At 54.5% G+C, this 18,394-nt stretch overlaps 1 protein-coding gene across 1 annotated transcript; it reads left to right on the forward strand.

Moving 5' to 3' along the window:
• The first annotated feature begins 615 nt into the window (after positions 1 to 615).
• ACADS (acyl-CoA dehydrogenase short chain) lies at positions 616 to 13,828 on the forward strand. Its single transcript, XM_038575334.1, has 10 exons — positions 616 to 734; positions 2,007 to 2,170; positions 10,531 to 10,680; positions 10,940 to 11,051; positions 11,504 to 11,655; positions 11,918 to 12,088; positions 12,159 to 12,296; positions 12,460 to 12,555; positions 12,767 to 12,823; positions 12,946 to 13,828. The coding sequence occupies exons 1-10, from the start codon at positions 689 to 691 to the stop codon at positions 13,096 to 13,098; spliced, it is 1,239 nt and encodes a 412-aa protein (XP_038431262.1). The 5' UTR covers positions 616 to 688; the 3' UTR covers positions 13,099 to 13,828.
• The last annotated feature ends 4,566 nt before the right edge of the window (positions 13,829 to 18,394 follow it).

Raw genomic sequence — 18,394 nt, forward strand, 5'->3', positions numbered from 1 at the left:
CAACTGGGGGTGAGACAGATGGGACTACAGTGGAATACGGGGTGGGGGCGGGGACAGCTTCTGGAGGAACAGATCTCCCTCCCAGGCAACCCAATTCCCTGGGCCTGAATACTGAGCAACAGAGCAAGACAAGACCCTTGTACCTTTCGGAGCTCACAGATCAAAGAGAGGAGTGGAGAAAATGTCAGATGCCGAGTGCCAGGAATAAAGAATGTGTGGGGCAGGGCAGGCCTCAGTGTGAGACCTGGGGGGCGGGGGGGCATTCCAGGTAGAGGAACAGGGACTGCGAAATCGCAGAGGCAGGAACAAGCCGGGGTGTTGGGGCCTCCTCGCGCGGCCGGAGCCGCGAGGGCACAGTAGGCACCGGGCGGGAGAGGTAGCCGCCGGTTGGTCCTAGGGAGCATTTTCGGCCGCGGGACTGGACTTCAGGCGAGACGGGCCACGGTCCGAGGGTTTGGAGAACCGACCGCGGAGACGCGGCGAACAGAGAGCGTAGCCCGCGCTCCCGGCAGGGAGGGGGGCCGGGAGGAGCCCGCCCCGGGGCTAGAGGGCCTGAGGGCCGCCCAGGCCCCGCCCCGGCCCCGCCCCGCCCCCGCCCCTCCCCCGCCCCCGCCCCGCCCCCGGCCCGGAACCCGTGCGCTCACCGCGCGAGGTCGGCGAGGGGAAGCCCCGCGCCCTGTCCGCGTCCATGGCCGCCGCGCTGCTCGCTCGGGCCTGGGGCCCCAGCCGCCGAGGTGAGTGCGCTCCCGCTGCCGCACAGCGGGGCGGCGGCCCGGGCGGGCCAGCGGGCGCGAGTCCCGGCGGCCGGGCCCTCCCCTGCGGCGCCGGCGGGGGGCCGGCTGCACCCCCTCCGGGCACGCGCGCGGCCTTTGGCCCACTTGGGCCGCTGCTGGCGCGTGCGCGTCCCCGGGTCCCGCCCGGATCCCCGCCCTCGCTCGGCAGCCGCCTGCTGAGGACTTGGGGCGCCCCTCCTCCCGAGCCAGGCCTGGAGCTGCACCCGGACTCAGGGTCCGTGACCTTGGGCGAGACGCTCGGCCGGCCGGCCTCATTTGGCCTGTGTGTAAAGTGGTCCCAGCGACGCGTCACTATCCTCACGGAGTCACCGGGAGGAGATCGCCGGAGTGGGCTGTGTGAAACACTCCGCCCGGCGCCTGTCAAATGGCGCTCAGTGAATGTCAGGGCTTGTGGATGATTTCGTATTGCACGTTTCCAGCGTACTTCTCTCCCACTGTAGCAGCAGTGACACATGTGGCCAGGGCTTCCTTTGCCTGCAGGACAGCAGTAGGGGGACCCCCACGGAGGGCTGTCTCTGCGAGGCCCTGTGCTGAGTGCGCAGTCAGCATCTCTTTAACCCTCGAACCCTAAGGAGCTGAATACTGCTGGCCTCCACATTTTCTAGGAACGGAGGCTCAGTGAACTTAAGATCCTTGAACTTAAGATCCTTGGTCTTTTTTTTTTTTTTTAATTTTTTTTTTTTGGTCTTTTTTTTTTTTTTTTTTTTTATTTATGATAGTCACAGAGAGAGAGAGAGAGAGAGAGAGAGAGAGAGGCAGAGACACAGGCAGAGGGAGAAGCAGGCTCCATGCACTGGGAGCCCGATGTGGGATTCGATCCTGGGTCTCCAGGATCGCGCCCTAGGCCAAAGGCAGGCGCCAAACCGCTGCGCCACCCAGGGATCCCAAAACTGTGGTCTTAATATGGTGTCATACTGAAGATTGAGTGGGATAGTTGTGTGCAAAGTGCACAGCAAGTGGAGTAAGCATTCAGTTGGTGGGTTTCTAAACAGCAGTGCTATTGGCATTTTGGGCCAATAATTCTTTGTTGTGGAGTCTGTCCTGGACATTGTAGAGTGTTAGGCAGTATTCCTGGCCTCTATTCACTCCATAGCAACAACTGGAAATGTTTCGGATCATGCCTGGGGAAGGCCCACTCAGTCTGTTATGATGGTGATCATGCAGCAGGACCTTCTGCATTCGCCTTCCTCTAACACCTGTTCTTGCGGGCAGCTCTGCGTCCTCGGGACTGGCGTCAGTTCCATACTGTCTACCAGTCTGTGGAACTGCCTGAGACACACCAGATGCTGCGTCAGACATGCCGGGAATTTGCTGAAAAGGAGCTGGTTCCCATTGCAGCCCAGGTAGACAAGGAGCATCGCTTCCCGAAGGCCCAGGTGAGAGTTCCAACTTCAGCAGCCCCCGATAGTGGTCTGCCAGCTGCTCCTGGATATGCAGTGACAGTGATAGCCAGAGGTACTGAGATTCCAAACCAGGAACTCCCGGGCAGGTCCTGGAACCCAGAAAATGCTCTGGAGGTATCTTTCATCCAGCATGAGGCCTACCGTGCAGATTTAACTCCTAGAATAACAGTAACGGTGGTGGATGGGTGTCATGCTTCCTGCAGGCCAGACATTGTGCTAGTAGTTATAGTCAGTGCTTGCAGGATGCTTACCGTGTGCAAGGCCATCTGCATCTCACAGTAAACCTGGGAGGTGAGGGTACTAGAATTATAGACCCTTTTGTATAGTTGGTAAACTCACATTGACTAGGGGGAGTTAAATAATATGACCCAGGTCATGGAGCTAATGAGTTGCAGAGTGAGGGCTGGGGCCCAGCTCTTCTGCTGGACCCTGAGGTCCCAGTGAGTATGCTCTTTCTTTCTTGAGCCTTTGTGTTCATCTCTTGACATCAGCTGACATCTGTAATTTCATGGTTATTTATTTATTTATTTATAATAATAATTTAAAAAAGATTTTAATTATTTGAGGAAGGGAGTGTGAGAGTGTGAGTGCATGAGCAGGGGGGAGGGGCAGAGGAAGAGGGAGAAGCAGGCTCCCAGATGAGCAGGGATCCCCAATGAGGGGCTTGGTCCCAGAATTCCAGGATCATGACCCTAGCCAAAGGCCAACGCTTAACTGACTGAGGCACCCAGGCACCCTGTAATTTCATGTTTAAGATGTTCCTGCTCTATCCTTGGGGCCTGGCAAGCCCTGTGGCACATGGTATAAATATCCAATAGATTATTTGTTCAGTAAAGAACTTGTGGAAGAGTAAACCTTTCTGGCTTTTTTTCCTAGCCTGTTTTTCATCCTAAGGAAGTCAAGCGTTCTGGTTGCCATTTCATATCTCCTGAGCTCTGGGGCTACTTTTCCAGCTTAGAAAATACTGTGCTGTTCACAGCATCTTGGGTACTGTGCCTGGGCTGTGGCAATATGCAGGGAACTCAAGATGAAGTGGGTGAGTGGCGCTCTGGGCATGGAAATTTGTTGCGTGTTATTTGCCTTCAGGTGTTATTTGCCACTTGTCAGCCCTTCTAGCCCTGAGGACATCTTCACCTGCAAATCTGACCCCATTTTGCTTCTAGAATGCTTGCAAGATTTAGGTGAGGTAGTATATGTCAAATTCTGGAGCCTTGAGCAGCCCTGGTGGCTCAGCGGTTTAGCGCCACCTTCAGCCCAGGGCGTAATCCTGGAGTCCTGGGATCAAGTCCCACATGGGGCTCCCTGCATGGAGCCTGCTTTCTCCCTCTGCCTATGTCTCTGCCTCTCTCTCTCTTTCTCTCTCTCTCTCTGTGTGTCTCTCATGAATAAATAAATAAGTAAAATCTTAAAAAAAAATTCTGGTGCCTCCTTGTCCTGGAGAAATGATAGTTATCAACACCGGTGTCATTTTTATTACAGTCAAGAAATTTGAGGCAGAGAGAGGTTAAGTGATTTTCCAGGAGTACTGATCTATGCACTAGAATTCATGTCCCAAGTCTGGCTGGCTCCAGATCCCTTCTCCCTCCGCCCTCCACGCAGTTGTTCTTGGAGCCCAGCTGGCAAGCAAGGAAGCCCTGTTCTGGTTGGGAATACTGCTGTTGAGGACCTAAACTACCCTTCTGCCCTGCGCACCCACACACACTGCTCTCAGGGACCTCATCTGGCACTCTCCCTTCAGCTTTCAGTACCATTCATGTAGATGTGAACAAACTCCTCTCTTTGAGGAGATAGGTTGGAAATAAGCAAAGGGCAGGAAGAGTTTAGAGGTGCTGCCCTCAGAACAGTTGTCCTGAGATGTGGCTGTGTGCTGGGGCTTCTCCTGCCCAAAGACAGACGGCATAATTTGCTTTTCCTGTTATATTCCCTCAAAATCTTACTAATATGACAGACACAGATTTACTCTGGGCAAGACAGCTGGCAGTAGAAACAGACTTTTCCCCAAGCTCCTCTGAATTAGTCCTCCTGCTCTATAATCTCCTCCTGTGTTTCATGGGGCCAGGGGATTTGCAAGCCACCCCTCCGGAATCGTGGCAGATGAGGTATGGAGAGAGGAGGCCCATGGCCGTGGGGTGGCAGGAGGGCTGGCTCAGGAGGACTCGCCGAATTCAGGGCCGTAGCTCAGAGTCCCCATAGCATCTCTGTCTGGGGTTACGCTGGCAGGTGTTTTCACATCTGTGATGTCATTCAGTATCCCGAGTACTGCTTTTGTTTTTCCAACGGAGGCCCAGTCACTGAATTGCCCTTGGGGCTGTAGAGTTAGGGAGAATTTGTGCTGCATCTTCTGATCTTGCCACCATCCCACATGAACGGGACTCTTGTCTGGGTGGCTAATGGGGTACGGAGGTTAATCAAGGCTTGCTTCCCTTGAAGATTCCCAAGATTGAAGCCCGCTGGATCTGTGCGTCTATCCCTGGCTCTGTTACTCTGGATGGTGCTCCGTTTCCAGGTCTAGAAGGGAATCCAGGGCTTACATGGGCAGAGAGATCAGAGAAGTAGATGTACACATTATATGCAGGTTGTGAAATTCAAAATAATAGTATCAACTAACGTTTCCAAATAAAATGGTGATAAGAACAGGGATGACTCATTTGGGGATTACTGACTTCCAGTTGCTTATATGTCACATTTTCCACACAACACTCTGAGGTAGTTACTTAAATTCTTTTCAGTTTTTATTTTATTTTATTTTTTTTAAAGATTTATTTATTTATTCATTCAGAGAGAGCGTGATAGAGGCAGAGACACAGGCAGAGGGAGAAGCAGGCTCCATGCAGGAAGCCCGATGTGGGACTCGATCCTGGGTCTCCAGGATCACACCCCGGGCTGCAGGCGGCGCTAAACCGCTGCGCCACCGGAGCTGCCCTCTTTTCGGTTTTTAGATGAAGAATCTGAAGCCAGAGGTTAAGTTTCTTGCTTAACAGCCACACAGGTGGAGTGGGAGGGGCCAGGTAGACTCCTGAGCCCCAATCTGGCTTAGAGTGAGTGCTTAGTAATTTCTAATATTTTTTTCCTGAAGAATTTTTTGCCCACCCCCCAAAAAAGTGGGTTTATGGGGGAAGGTTCAAGGGGAGAAGAATTGAGGGAGGCAGGCCAAGAATTAGGTAGAAGGGCTAGTGCCAGTTTCTGTTCGCTTGGCTGGTTTGGGAACCTAAATTGAGCTTCAATTTTCCTGTATCCTAAACCAAAAAGAAAGGAGAGAGAAAGAAAGAAAAATTTACAATGTTCTTTTATTATAAAGGGAAATAAGATGTAAAATGGTGTTTCAACTGATTATGGACTCACCAGGCTTCCAGCACGTGGGGGCTGTATATTTATTGTCTAAAACAGTCCCCCGGCCAGCTGGCTCAGTTGGTAGAGCATGCGACTCTTGATCTCAGGGTCGTGAGTTCAAGCCGCACGTTGGGTGTGGAGCCTACTTTCAAAACAAAGCAAAAAACAGCCCCATTTCTTCTCCTTCACTCAGTGACTGTTTATTGAATAACTTTACCAGCCCAGGTTTGAGACCTGCTCTTCCTCATGTCCTCTCTCTGGTGATGCTGCTTTGCTGACCTAGTTAGCCACATAGAAACTTCTAGAACCAAAACAAACAAACAAACAAACAAAAAAACAAACAAAAAAGAAACTTCTAGAACCATACCCCGTTTTCTTCTTCCTCTTATCCACTGAGTCTAGTTAATTCCTTTTTTAAAAAAATATTTTATTTATTTATTCATGAGAGACACAGAGAGAGGCAGAGGGAGAAGCAGGCTCCATGCAAGGAGCCTGACATGGGACTCGATCCCAGGGTCTCCAAATTCACATCCTGGACTGAAGGCGGCACTAAACCACTGAGCCACCAGGGCTGCCCTAGTTAATTCCACCCTGGAAATGTGTCCTGAATGCCCCCTCCCACTTGTCCCAAGCAAGTTCGTCGATCTGTGTCCCAGGAGCATCCCTGTGTCCCAGGAGCATCCCGTTCACCACCTGTGTCGTGCTCAGCATGTCACTGCATGCCGTCAAGAATAGCTTCCGTCAGCTTCCTGTTCACACCCGCACATCTCTGTCCACATGACACCTTGCTCTGAGGAGGTGCCCAACATTCAACAGATGGTTGCTGAATTGAATGGGATGGTGAGGTGACCCTGCATGTCCGGAGTGGCCCAGCATGTAGCACCCACCAGCCACCGGCGGACACCAGAGGAGGCAGCACACGGGGCTTCTTTCCCTTGAATAAGCAGCGATAACTCCAGCAAGTTAAGAGCTTTGATTCTTTCAAGGAAGTTAGTTTTGGTTCTGTTGAGCAAATGCAAACTCAGGGTAAATTTGATTCTGTGAAAATGTAAGCTCTCAAGGCACCCTGTGGTGTTGTTTCTGTATGAAATGCCTGCTAAACATTTCCCAGAGATGAAGGCTGCTGGTGCTGCAGGCTCACTGTGTCACAGCCAGGAAAGGGGGCTTGGGGGCTTACTTTTTCTCGCATTTTCTCTTGGGAGCTTGGAGACTGCTGGGCTGGGCCTCGTCGGTGATGGAGCCTCTTTCTGGGATGTGAGCCTGGGTTCCTGGCTCACAGACACAAGGGACCTCAAGTGGCCATGCGAGCAGCTCCAGGACGTTCCCCTGGAGCTGGGTCTGAAGCCCAAGTCTGTCTGCTGGAGCCAGCGGCCATCTGTGCTCTCAGAAACCATCTCTACCGCCAGACACACACGTTCTTTGTTTCCGCTTTCTTTCTTTCTTTATTTTTTTTAAGATTTTATTTATTCATGAGAGACACAGAGAGAGGCAGAGACATAGGCAGAGGGAGAAGCAGGCTCCCTGCGGGGAGCCTGATGCGGGACTTGATCCCAGCACCCTGGGATCACAGCCTGAGTCAAAGGCAGACACTCAACCACTGAGCCACTCAGGTGCCCCTGTTTTTGCTACTTCGCATCTTGTCCCAGTTTCTTTCTCTTTTCAGTTGTCATTTCCCAGTGAGTCCATGCTGGCTCTCCCTCCCCCGCTGCCCGCATCTTTCCCCAGAGGACACTTTGGGCAAGCGTGTGTCACCACCAGCATTGCTTCTGCCTCTGTGTTTTTCCTGGAACGTTCCTGTGGGCTGGCTGTAGCATCTTGCCAGGGATCTGGTGACCTGTTTCTGAGTAGAAAGGTTGGAAACAGCAAAGCCAGGCATCGCTGATGAAATTGGGTGAGCTGGATTGTGTAAGGCCCTGGTTTGGGCCAGGGGTAGGGGAGCTATTTTCAAAGGTGCTGGAGCTGGAGGCCTTTTAAGCAAACAGAGCAGGTAGCAGGGAGGATGGGACCTGGGTGAGACTTGAGGGGAGACTGGTCACGGCTGTCCTGAGAACTGGCAGGATAGCCCATGGGAGGAGGTGCCTGCTAGGGCAGAGCGCCTGGAGCCTTGGCTTCCTTGTGGCCCGAAGTGTCACCTCTCTGGGAGCTCCCCCACCTGCAGAAGGAAGGCAGGTCCCCCTCATTCTGCCCACAACCCCTCCCCCTCGGGAATTTGGGTTCCCTTTTTGTTTCTTGGGATGAAGTGGAGTCGAGGGGTGCTGGACTAATCTGTCCTTTATTCCAGGGCTGGATCTGTAGGGCTCTGGGATGAAGAGGAGGTTGGGTGGCGCTGGTAGCGTGGGGCAGTTGGCTGGTAGGCCAGAGAGAGCCTTCCGGCGAGGTACCTGCCGAGGCCTGCGCGTTTCCAGCACCTGGTAGAGTGTGGCCCTGGCTCCCGACCCAGCTCTGCACTCCCTGACCAAATGCCGGATCCCCCCGGCCTGGGTGTGTTGGTTGCCTTACAGTATGGGTCTGACGGTTTCTGTTTCTGTCTTAAGGTTGCGCTCGTACTGGCACAGGGCCCTGTGAATCCCCACATGGATTGAGATGCAGTGCAGTGTAGACTGCTCTCTTGCACCCTGGGTGCTTCCTGCCTGCTGCAGTGGTGCAGTAACTGAGCAGGCTCGGGTCCTCTGGCTGTAGGCGTATGGTCCCCACAGAATGTTTGTTTTTTTTAAGAGATTCTCAAAATGACACAGCTGGAGTACCTCTTAGTCTTTTTTTTCTTTTTAGAGAGGGAACATGGTGGTGGGGACGGGGATGGGTGGGGGTTGGGGGAATCCATGAATCCATGCCCAGCGCCGGGCCCGATCCCACGACCCTGAGATCATGACCCCCCCCCCCCCGAAATCAAGAATAGGATGCTCAGCCAACCAAGCCCCCCAGGTGCCCCATCTAAGTCCCTTTTATCACCATCTGTTGGTTTCTTTTTGCTATTGTGACAAACGACCACAGACTAGTGGCTTAAAATGACACCCAGTTACAATCCGACAGTTCCTAAAGGTTGGAAATCCACCTGGGTCCCACTGGGCTGAACTCAGTGCACTGGCAGCTCTGGAGAAGGGTGCGTGTCCTCGCCCTTCCAGCACCGGCTCCTGACCCCCTTCCAGCCCCCCTTTGGGTCACTTGGACCCCTGCTTTCATCGTCACCTCTCCTCTTGCCAGGACCCCGTGAATAATCCAGGGTGATCCCCATCTCCTGATCCTTAACTTAATCTCACCTGCAGTTGTCCCCATGTCTGCCTGGTGGCCGTGGAGTGCTGTCAGTGCCTATGGGTTCAGCAGTTTGTGCCACTCGGGTGGACAAGAAGTGTCTGCCCACCCCCACCCCCGCCTCCCCTGTGCTTTCTGGAGACGCTGAGGGGCATGAGGCCACCCCAGGTGCAGAGGCTTACAGGAGGGGTTCCCATGGGAACAGTTCAAGGCAGCATCAGGTGAGAATTTCCTAGAGGGGAAGGCACATCATTATGGAAGCGGCCCTCGTCCCAAGCTGTCCAGGTGACAGCTTGTCAGCCACCTCGGGACGGTGAGCGCATTCACCCATCGTCCCACTTGTGCCTGGTGCTGTGCTCAGCATCCTGGACATATTGTCTCCAAACTTCAATGGTTCTGTGACACGGCTGCTACTTGGGGAGGGAGTATAACACAATCTCAGAGGTAACATTCATTATAGAAAAATGAGAACATATCACAGACATTCTTACGTTTGCTTCTTTGAAGTCAAAATAGGGTAAGGACATGGGCACAGGAATCAGAATGACACGGGGCGGGGGACTCATGAAAGCCATGCTGCTCCTCCTCCCCTGCCCCCCCACCCCCACCCCCACCCTCGCCCTGGGCCCTCCATTTTATTTTATTTTATTTTATTTTATTTTATTTTATTTTATTTTTTTAATTTATTTTAAAGATTTTATTTATTTATTCATGAGAAACACAGGAGAGAGAGAGAGAGGCAGAGACACAGGCAGAGGGAGAAGCAGGCTCCATGCAGGGAGGACATGGGAGCCTGACATGGGACTCGATCCCAGGTCTCCAGGATCACACCCTGGGCTGAAGGTGGCGCCAAACCGCTGAGCCACCCGGGCTGCCCTGGGCCCTCCATTTTTGTCACTTCCTTTCGAAGCCCAGTGTGGTCTGCATTGGTCCCCAGAAGGCAGGCTTATGGAGGAGACCCTGGAGCCACTACCGGGGTGCGGTTGGCCACAGTGCTCATGAGCGCTGGCCCCGAGCACATACTCCCCGTGTGTGAGCTCCGGAGAGCCTCAGGTGGGGTTGGGCCCACAGTAGGCACTTGGTGGATGACCATTACTGTCATTGTGGTTCCAAAGCAGAAACTCCAAGCTCTTAGCCTTCAGGCAGCGGGAATAACGCAGTGAGCAAAAACCAGCTCCCCCCTTTGTGGTCAAGGAGCAGGACCCCAACCCAAATTGGCAGAATAATAGGTGTGAACTTCAGCTGCATGAGCCCTGCGTTAGAGAGCATGTGGTTTGAGGACAGAGATAGCAGCTGCAAGAAGTGAGGCTTGCACTGGGATTTGAAGGGCATTAGTGACCGGAAACAGCATGTGCAAAGGCCCGGTGGTGGGGAGGCAGGGGTATGTGCTAGAGCTGAGAGGTGAGTATGGCACTGTGCTGACCTGCTCCTTACCTTGGGAAGCCCCCAAAGGGGAGCTTTCCTGTGCCTTCTGCGTGCTCACTGGTTCTGGCTGAGGACACACAGGTGAGCCAGTGGGGATGTGGGGGCAAGAACAGCTTGAGTGCACAGTGCTATCATGCAGACCTCAGCTCAGGCTGGGTCTTCGGCTTAACCAAAGGAGCGGTGGATCAGGGATCGTGGGGAGGGGGAGGGGGCCACATGGCCTGAGTTTCTGCAGGCGCCGGCTCAGGAGCAGGACGGAGGGTTTGGAATCGGGGGAGGTGAGCACTGGCCCCCAACTGCCCTTGCCGTGACTTCCTTCCTTCGGCCAGGTGAAGAAGATGGGTGAGCTTGGGCTTTTGGCCATGGATGTGCCTGAGGAGTTCAGCGGCGCCGGCCTGGATTACCTGGCCTACGCCATTGCCATGGAGGAGATCAGCCGGGGCTGCGCCTCAACAGGAGTCATCATGAGTGTCAACAACGTGAGTCCCCCCTCCTGGGCCCCTGGGACACACAGGTGGGAGGGAGGCTCCCTGTGGGCAGGTGAGCACTCTGGCTGTGTCTTCCTGGCATCCTGGGCACAGCCACACTTTGGCCCCCAGCCCCCGACCAGCTCTGGGCTCGGTCCTTTCAGGTGGGGCCCTGGGGAGAACAGGTCTTGGAGTGGGGTCCCCAGGCAGTCAGGTGAACCTGGACTTGAAGGCCTCTGACCACCTTCCCCTGCTGCCCCCACCCCTATAGTCCCTCTACTTGGGGCCTATCCTGAAGTTCGGCTCCAAGGAGCAGAAGCAACAGTGGATCACCCCTTTTACCAGTGGCGACAAAATTGGCTGCTTTGCACTCAGTGAACCAGGTACCAGGGTGGGACAGTGAGTGGTTGGCCCCCGTCCCCTTGCCTGGAATCAGGGTGATAGACACGAGTCGGACCTGGGTTGCCCCAGGTCAGAGGCAGGAGCGGGGCCATGAGAGGAAAGGGCACAGGCCTTCGGTGCAGGCAGTGGGGCTGAGCTCTGGCTGCGTGGAATCGGCCTATGAGGACACAGTCGCCCCAGCTGGGCCAGGAGGGATGCCTGGCTCTGGGGTTCCTTCAGTGTGCAGATGCCCTGCTGTGCCCCCTCCCCCACGTTCACGCCCTTGGGCTCCTTTCCACAGCTCTGGGGGCTGGTGTGGCTTTCTCCTGGGAGCCAGCACTGGGATTCTTTGGAGGCCAGGTCAGGGATCTTCCTCCTGGAGCTGGGGCGAGGCCAGGTCCCCTTGGAGGGGGGTTGCGGAGGGCAGTGGATCCTGAATCTGTGTGTGGGGCAGGGAACGGCAGCGACGCGGGAGCCGCCTCCACCACCGCCCAAGCAGATGGTGACGCGTGGATCCTGAACGGCACCAAGGCCTGGATCACCAATTCCTGGGAGGCTTCCGCCGCCGTGGTCTTTGCCAGCACGGACAGGTCCTTGCAGAACAAGGTGGGGACCCCGGGGAGGGGGCTGGTGGGACCTCTGGGCGGGGCTGCTCCTGCTGTCCCGCACCTTGGGGCCGCCCCTTCCCCTCCCGCCCGCGGTGCCTGAGCGGGAGTCCGCGCCTTCCCCCGAGGGGCCAGCAGAGGGCGCCCCGGGGCGAGGTCCGAGAGAGGAGCGTTTCGGGGCTGGTTTGAGCCTGGGGCGCTGGAGTAGGGGGTGTGGCGGAGGCCGGTCTCAGAACCTCATTGCCTGCCTCTGGGCATTTCAGGGCATCAGTGCCTTCCTGGTCCCCATGCCGACATCTGGGCTCACGCTGGGGAAGAAGGAAGACAAGCTGGGTATCCGGGCCTCATCCACAGCCAACCTCATCTTTGAGGACTGTCGCATCCCCAAGGACAGCCTGCTGGGGGAGCCGGGCATGGGCTTCAAGATCGCCATGGTGAGCCTGGCACCGGGGCCCGGACCATGGGGCCACGCTGGCCAGCCACTGACCAGGGCCTTCCCCACAGCAAACCCTGGACATGGGGCGCATTGGCATTGCCGCACAGGCCCTGGGCATCGCCCAGGCCGCTCTTGATTGTGCTGTCAACTACGCCGAGAATCGCAGGGCCTTTGGGGCGCCCCTCACCAAGCTCCAGAGCATCCAGGTAAGGAGCGGAGCCTAGCCGGGATGCTGGAGGGAGGGCAGCTTGGCTTTTCTTTCCGGCTCCAGGTGAGCTTTAACCGGCTCCCACGCTCTGCTCCTCCTGCCTCCTGTCCTCGGAGGGAGGGGCAGCCACTGACTGCCACGGTGGGGCTGGCTTGTTGCAGTTCAAGTTGGCGGACATGGCCCTGGCGCTGGAGAGTGCCCGGCTGCTGACCTGGCGTGCAGCCATGCTGAAGGATAAGAAGCAGCCTTTCACCAAGGTGCCTGTGGGGAAGGGGTCTCCCTAGGGCATGTAGGCATGGCCCACAGCCTTGGTGCGCCGAGGGACACGTCTGGGTGGGCTTCCAGTTCCTTGGGCCTGTGGGGTTATTACTGCAGGGGGAGGCTCCCCAGGCCCACCCCTGCTGAGGGCCATGTGCTGGGGTCTCCTCCCCAGAGTAAAGTTTCTGACCCCACCGCCCCCATGTTTAGGAAGCAGCAATGGCCAAGCTGGCTGCGTCAGAAGCTGCAACTGCCATCAGCCACCAGGTGAGTGTCTCCAGCACAGGAAGGGGTGCCTGGGCGACGAGCCCCCTACCCCTGGTCCCTCAGTGTGGCCGGTCCCGCCCCTGACGCAGCTTTTCCCTCCCGCCGCCTGCTTTCCCTGGTAGGCCATCCAGATCCTGGGTGGCATGGGTTACGTGACAGAGATGCCGGCCGAGCGGCACTATCGCGATGCGCGCATCACCGAGATTTATGAAGGCACCAGTGAGATCCAGAGGCTGGTGATTGCGGGGCACCTGCTCAAGAGTTACCGGAACTGAGCCCCGAGGAAGGGCCAAGGAGCACCGCACATGGGGGCCAGGCTGGCCTGAGGACAATGGGAAACGGGGGCAGGAGCCAGGAGGCCTTCACCCTGACGCTCAGGAATGCTGCGGGGTGCCCAGCTGGGGGGGCTGTGCCTCTTCTTGCCAGGACCGCCCAGGGCCCAGCCCTCTGGTGTGGACTCTTCTGCTGCCCTCACCTCCACGCACCCCAGACCAGACTGCCCAGGCTAAGCCTGAGAGAAAGGAAAGGTGAGGGAAGGAGACCTATTCGGATGATCCCTATCTTCAGCTCTGTTTTTAGACGCTGCTTCCTCTTCACACCTGTGCCTTCTTTTCTTCATCAGAGTGGACCTGGCCTCCTGGAGGCGGGGCCTTGGGAAGGGCTGAATTACCACCTTGGGACCCCCCCCTTTCCTTGCTCAGCGGGAGACCCAGGTGGGGAGACTCAGGTGGGACAGGCTCTTGGCAGCATCTGCTCTTCCCTGAGGTCAGGGGTCAGGAGGAGGAATGGGGTGGGTGCCGAAATGCCAGGGCTCAGAGTAGCAGAGGTTGTGTTTCCTCTGGCTCCCAGGGCTGCCTTGGGAAAGCTGTGTGCCTGGCTCATCGTGAAGCACCTGGAACCCCATAAGCCTGTTCTTTATAACTTATAAATGAGCGGGAAGGGGTTTGAATCCTCCTTCAGGACAATCAGTTGTGGAAACAGTAATAAAGCGTACCTGTGCCTGGGTGGTCTGTCCTTGCCTGAGCGCTGCTGGGAAGGGGAGATGGTCCGTCTGCTAGTGAGCTCTCGGACAGCTGCCATCTCTGAGTGTGTGTGTGTGCATGCGTGTGTGTAAGGCTGACTGCAGGGGCATTCATCTGCCAGGGAGAGCTCCAGCACGAGGCAGGGTTGACCTGCTTCAGGAAGGTACCACCTGGGTCCCTGGGCTGGCTGAGGGTCTGGGACAGCGATGCTGCGCAGGGAGGGCAGGTCTGGGCCTCTAGGCCAGAGGGCCTTGTCCCACGGACTGTGCACGGTGGGTCCAGGCCCTGAGTAGGAGGAAGGGAGGGTGCCGCACAGGTGGGGAGGGGACAGGGTGGGGGGACAGGGACACTCAAGGGACAGGCCTGAAAGCCCGGCTGTGGACATGGGGCACCGCAGCATCCTCTGCGTGCTACCTGGCTGCTCCCAGCGGCCGCAGAACCTGCTGGGGACGGGGGTCTGGTGCCCCTGGAGCCGGAGCCCAGCTTTTAACGACTGCCACTCCGTGCGCTGGGGCAGCGGGAAGAGAAACGGAGCAGAGGTTTCTTCAGGGGAGCCCGGGTCAGCCCTCCCGGAGTGGGGAGGCGTGGGGACGCGAAGGGACCCATTTGGAGCTCCCATCACGGGGTGGCCGACCTGGAGCCGCGCGCCTAGCATGGGGTCCTGCCTCGGACCCCTTGACCCGGCTCCGCGTCCCCCCCCAGGGGCTCGCCGGTGCGTGGAGGCGTGGAGGTGGGGTCTCCCAGCGCGGCGGGGTGGCGCCCACAGGCCGCGGGGCCGGCGCCAGGTGCAGCGTCCCGCCAGCAGGTTGCACCCGCGGCCGCAGGCGGCTGCTCCCCGCGCTCCCCAGCCCCGGGGGCCGGCGGACGTCCGGGGGTTGTGCGCCCCGCCCTGCTCCCAGCGCACCCTCTGCGGGGTCCCGGACCCGCCGCTGTGGCGTCCCTGGGCTCGGGTGCAAGCGGGAGGTGCGGGGCGCGGGGTGGGATTCGGAGCTTCACCCCAGTTTGACCTCTGCACCTGGGAGGCGGAGGAGTCTGCCCCCGCCCAAGTCACTGACCCTGCGAGCAGCCATCGGAGGGTGGGGTGTTCAGGTGGCTCGGTGACCCTGTCAGCCACGGAGCACCGGCGCCCTGGCCCAGCAGAGAAGCGGGGACGGCAAGTGGTCCATGCGGTCTGGGCCCTTAGCCTAGCGTGCGGGGGTGGGGGGAGGCTGGGCTCAGAGCTGGGCTTCCAGTGGGCCGCCCTGCCGGGCTCACGTCTTCTTTACCTATCTGTTGACGGACATCTGGGCTCTTCCCACAAGTTTGGCTGTTGTGGGCATTGCTACTATAAACACTGGGGTGCAGGTGCCCCTTCAGATCACTGCATTTTATTTTATTTTTATTTATTTATTTTTTAAGATTTTATTTATTTGTTCATGAGAAACACAGAGATGTGTGAGAGAGAGGCGGAGACACAGGCAGAGGGAGAAGCGGGCTCCATGCAGGGAGCCCGATGTGGGACTCGATCCTGGGACTCCAGGATCACGCCCTGGGCCGAAGGTAGGGGCTAAACCGCTGAGCCACCCAGAGATCCCCCAGATCACTGTATTTTATATTTGGGGTAAATACCCAGTAGCGTAATTGCTGGGTCATAGGGTAGCTCTATTTTCAACTTTTTGAGGAAACTCCACACTGTTTTCCAGAGTGGCTGCATTCCCACCAACAGCGTAAGAGGGTTCCCCTTTCTCCACATCCTCACCGACATCTGTCATTCCCTGTGTGGTTAATTTTCCCCATTCTCACTGGTGTGAGGTGGTATCTCTTTCTTTCTTTAAAAGATTTTATTCATTTTATTCATGAGAGACACAGAGAGAGAGAGAGAGAGGCAGAGACACAGGCAGAGGGAGAAGCAGGCTCCACACTGGGAGCCTGATGTGGGACTCGATCCCGGGTCTCCAGGATCACACCCTGGGTGAAAGGCGGCGCTAAACCGCTGAGCCACCTGGGCTGCCCGTGAGGTGGTATCTCATTGTGGTTTTGATTTGTGTTTCCGGGATCCCTGGGTGGCGCAGCGGTTTGGCGCCTGCCTTTGGCCCAGGGCGCGATCCTGGAGACCCGGGATCGAGTCCCACGTCGGGCTCCCGGTGCATGGAGCCTGTTTCTCCCTCTGCCTGTGTCTCTGCCTCTCTCTCTCTCTCTGTGTGTGTGTGACTATCATAAATAAATAAAAAATTAAAAAAAAAAGTTGGTTTGTGTTTCCCTGATGCCGAGTGATGTGGAGCATTTTTTCATGTGTCTGTTGGCCATGTGTATGTCTTCTCTGGAGAAATGTCTGTGTCTTCTGCCCATTTCTTGATTGGATTATTCGTTTTGGGTGTTGAGTTTGATACAGTCGATACAGTCTTTATAGATTTGGGTACTAGCCCTTTATCTGATAAGATGTTTGCAGATATCTTCCCCCATTGTGTCTGCTGTCTTTTGGTTTTGTCGACTGTTTCCTTTGCTGTGCAGAAGCTTTTTATCTTGAAGTCCCAATGGTTCATTTTTGCTCTTGTTTCCCTTGCCTTTGGAGATGTGTCTTCCTTTGGAGGAAGTTGCTGTGGCCGAGGTGATAAAGATTGCTGCCTGTGTTCTCCTGTAGGATTTTGATAGATTCCTGTCTCACATTTAGGTCTTTCATCCATTTTGAGTTTATCTTTGTGTGTGGAATAAGAGAATGGTCCAGTTTCCTTCTTCTGCATGTGGATGTCCAATTTCCCCAGCACCATTTGCTGAAGAGACTGTCTCTTTTCTGTTGGATATTCTTTCTGCTTTTTCAAAGATTAGTCGACCATAGTGGTGGTGTGTTTTTAAATTTTATCTTGTTTGACACTTTGTTTCCTTCTACTATTTTTAGATTCAATATGCTGTTCTTTTTCCAGCTTCCTGGGCTGAATGTTCATGGATTTTTCAGTCTTTTTTCTAATAAATGAAAGTTATACAATTCTCTCTAGGCATAGCTTTAGCTTCACTTCCTAAAACTCGATATGTTGTATTTTCATTATTTCAGTATTCTGAGTTCCATTGCACCTTCTCCTTTGACTTATCAGTTATTGAGAAGAGTACTATTTTATTAACATGGGATTTTCCTTGGTAATTTTTGTTATTGATTTTTTTAATTGTAAAATACACATAATGTAAAATTTACCATTTTCTTAAAAAATGTACAACTCTGGCATTTAGCACATATACAGTGTGTGTAACCATCTGCACTATCTCATCCCAGAACAATTTCGTCATCCCAAAAGCAAACTCCGTTCCCATTGGTATTGATTTTTGCCTTAATTGCATTGTGATCTCAGAACATTTTCTGATTATTTAAATTCTCTGAAATGTATTGGGATTTACTTCATGATCCCTAAGTCACTTTTTTTAAAAAAAAAAATCTTTTTTCCACTTTGATACATTAACTCTAGTTCATTTATTTTGATTGCTGCATGATGTCCAATTGTATAAATATACTTAGGAAGTTTTCAGTTTTTCCACAGACACAAGCTGTGGTGCAGAGAACATTCTGGAATGTGTCTCCTTATTCACAGATGATAACTTTGAGGTATGTAAGTAGAAGTGATCTTTGCTGAGCTTTGCACTGTTTGTTTCTTCAGCCTTATCAGATATTGCCAGGCTGCCTTCCACAGCAGCTGGATCAGTATGTAGCCTTCCAGCAGGGCAGGAACACATCCATCCCCTGGTACCACCAACTTAACATCTTTTCTTTAACCTGATTGTCATTTTAACTTGCATTTCCTTGGTTATTATTGCATATCTTTTTCACGTGTTTAATGCCCATTGTGGTTTTTGCTGTGAATGGCCAGTCATGTCCTTTGTTCACTCCTTCCCTTGTTGATTTGTAATTGTCTCATGGGTGATATATCAGATGCTAATCATTTATCAGCTGTATAGTTGCAGAAAGGCTCATACAGGGCGTGGCTTCCACTTTTAAAAAATGGTTTTGCAGGGGAACATGGGTGGTTCGGTTGGCTGAACATCAGACTTTTGATTTTTGGCTCAGGTCATGATCTCAGGATCATGAGATCAAGCCCCACATCGGGCTCTGTGCTCAGTGTGGAGTCCGCTTGCAATTCTCTCTCTCTCTCTCTCTCTCTCTCTCTCTCCTTTGCCCCTCCCCCCACTCGTGCTGTCTCTAAATAAACAAAATCTTTAAAAAAAATGGTTTTGCATTTTAATGTCTATTCTTTAAAAGAAATTTGTTTTAGAAGTTTTGTCTTCTGCAAACATTTCAAATACATATTTTGTGGTAAAAAGTGACAGTCCCTTCTGGGGAATAGTTCGGGTGTTCCCCTCCAGACCTTTTCCTGGGCATCTAGGACACACATCTCATGTGTCCCCTCCTCTCCGCCCCCCTGTGAGATGAATACTCCACACATTATTTCATTTACATCACTTCACATTTCTTTGGGTCAGTATATTTGGACAGTTCATTCTTTGTAACAAATCTGAACATCCAGTTGTATGGTTTTGCCCCCATCCTGCCTGGTTGGTCTCCTCTTCCACTGTCCAGCACACGGGG

Source organism: Canis lupus, chromosome 26 (assembly GCF_011100685.1).
Source record: "Canis lupus familiaris isolate Mischka breed German Shepherd chromosome 26, alternate assembly UU_Cfam_GSD_1.0, whole genome shotgun sequence".
In the NCBI taxonomy this organism is placed as follows: Eukaryota; Metazoa; Chordata; class Mammalia; order Carnivora; family Canidae; genus Canis; species Canis lupus.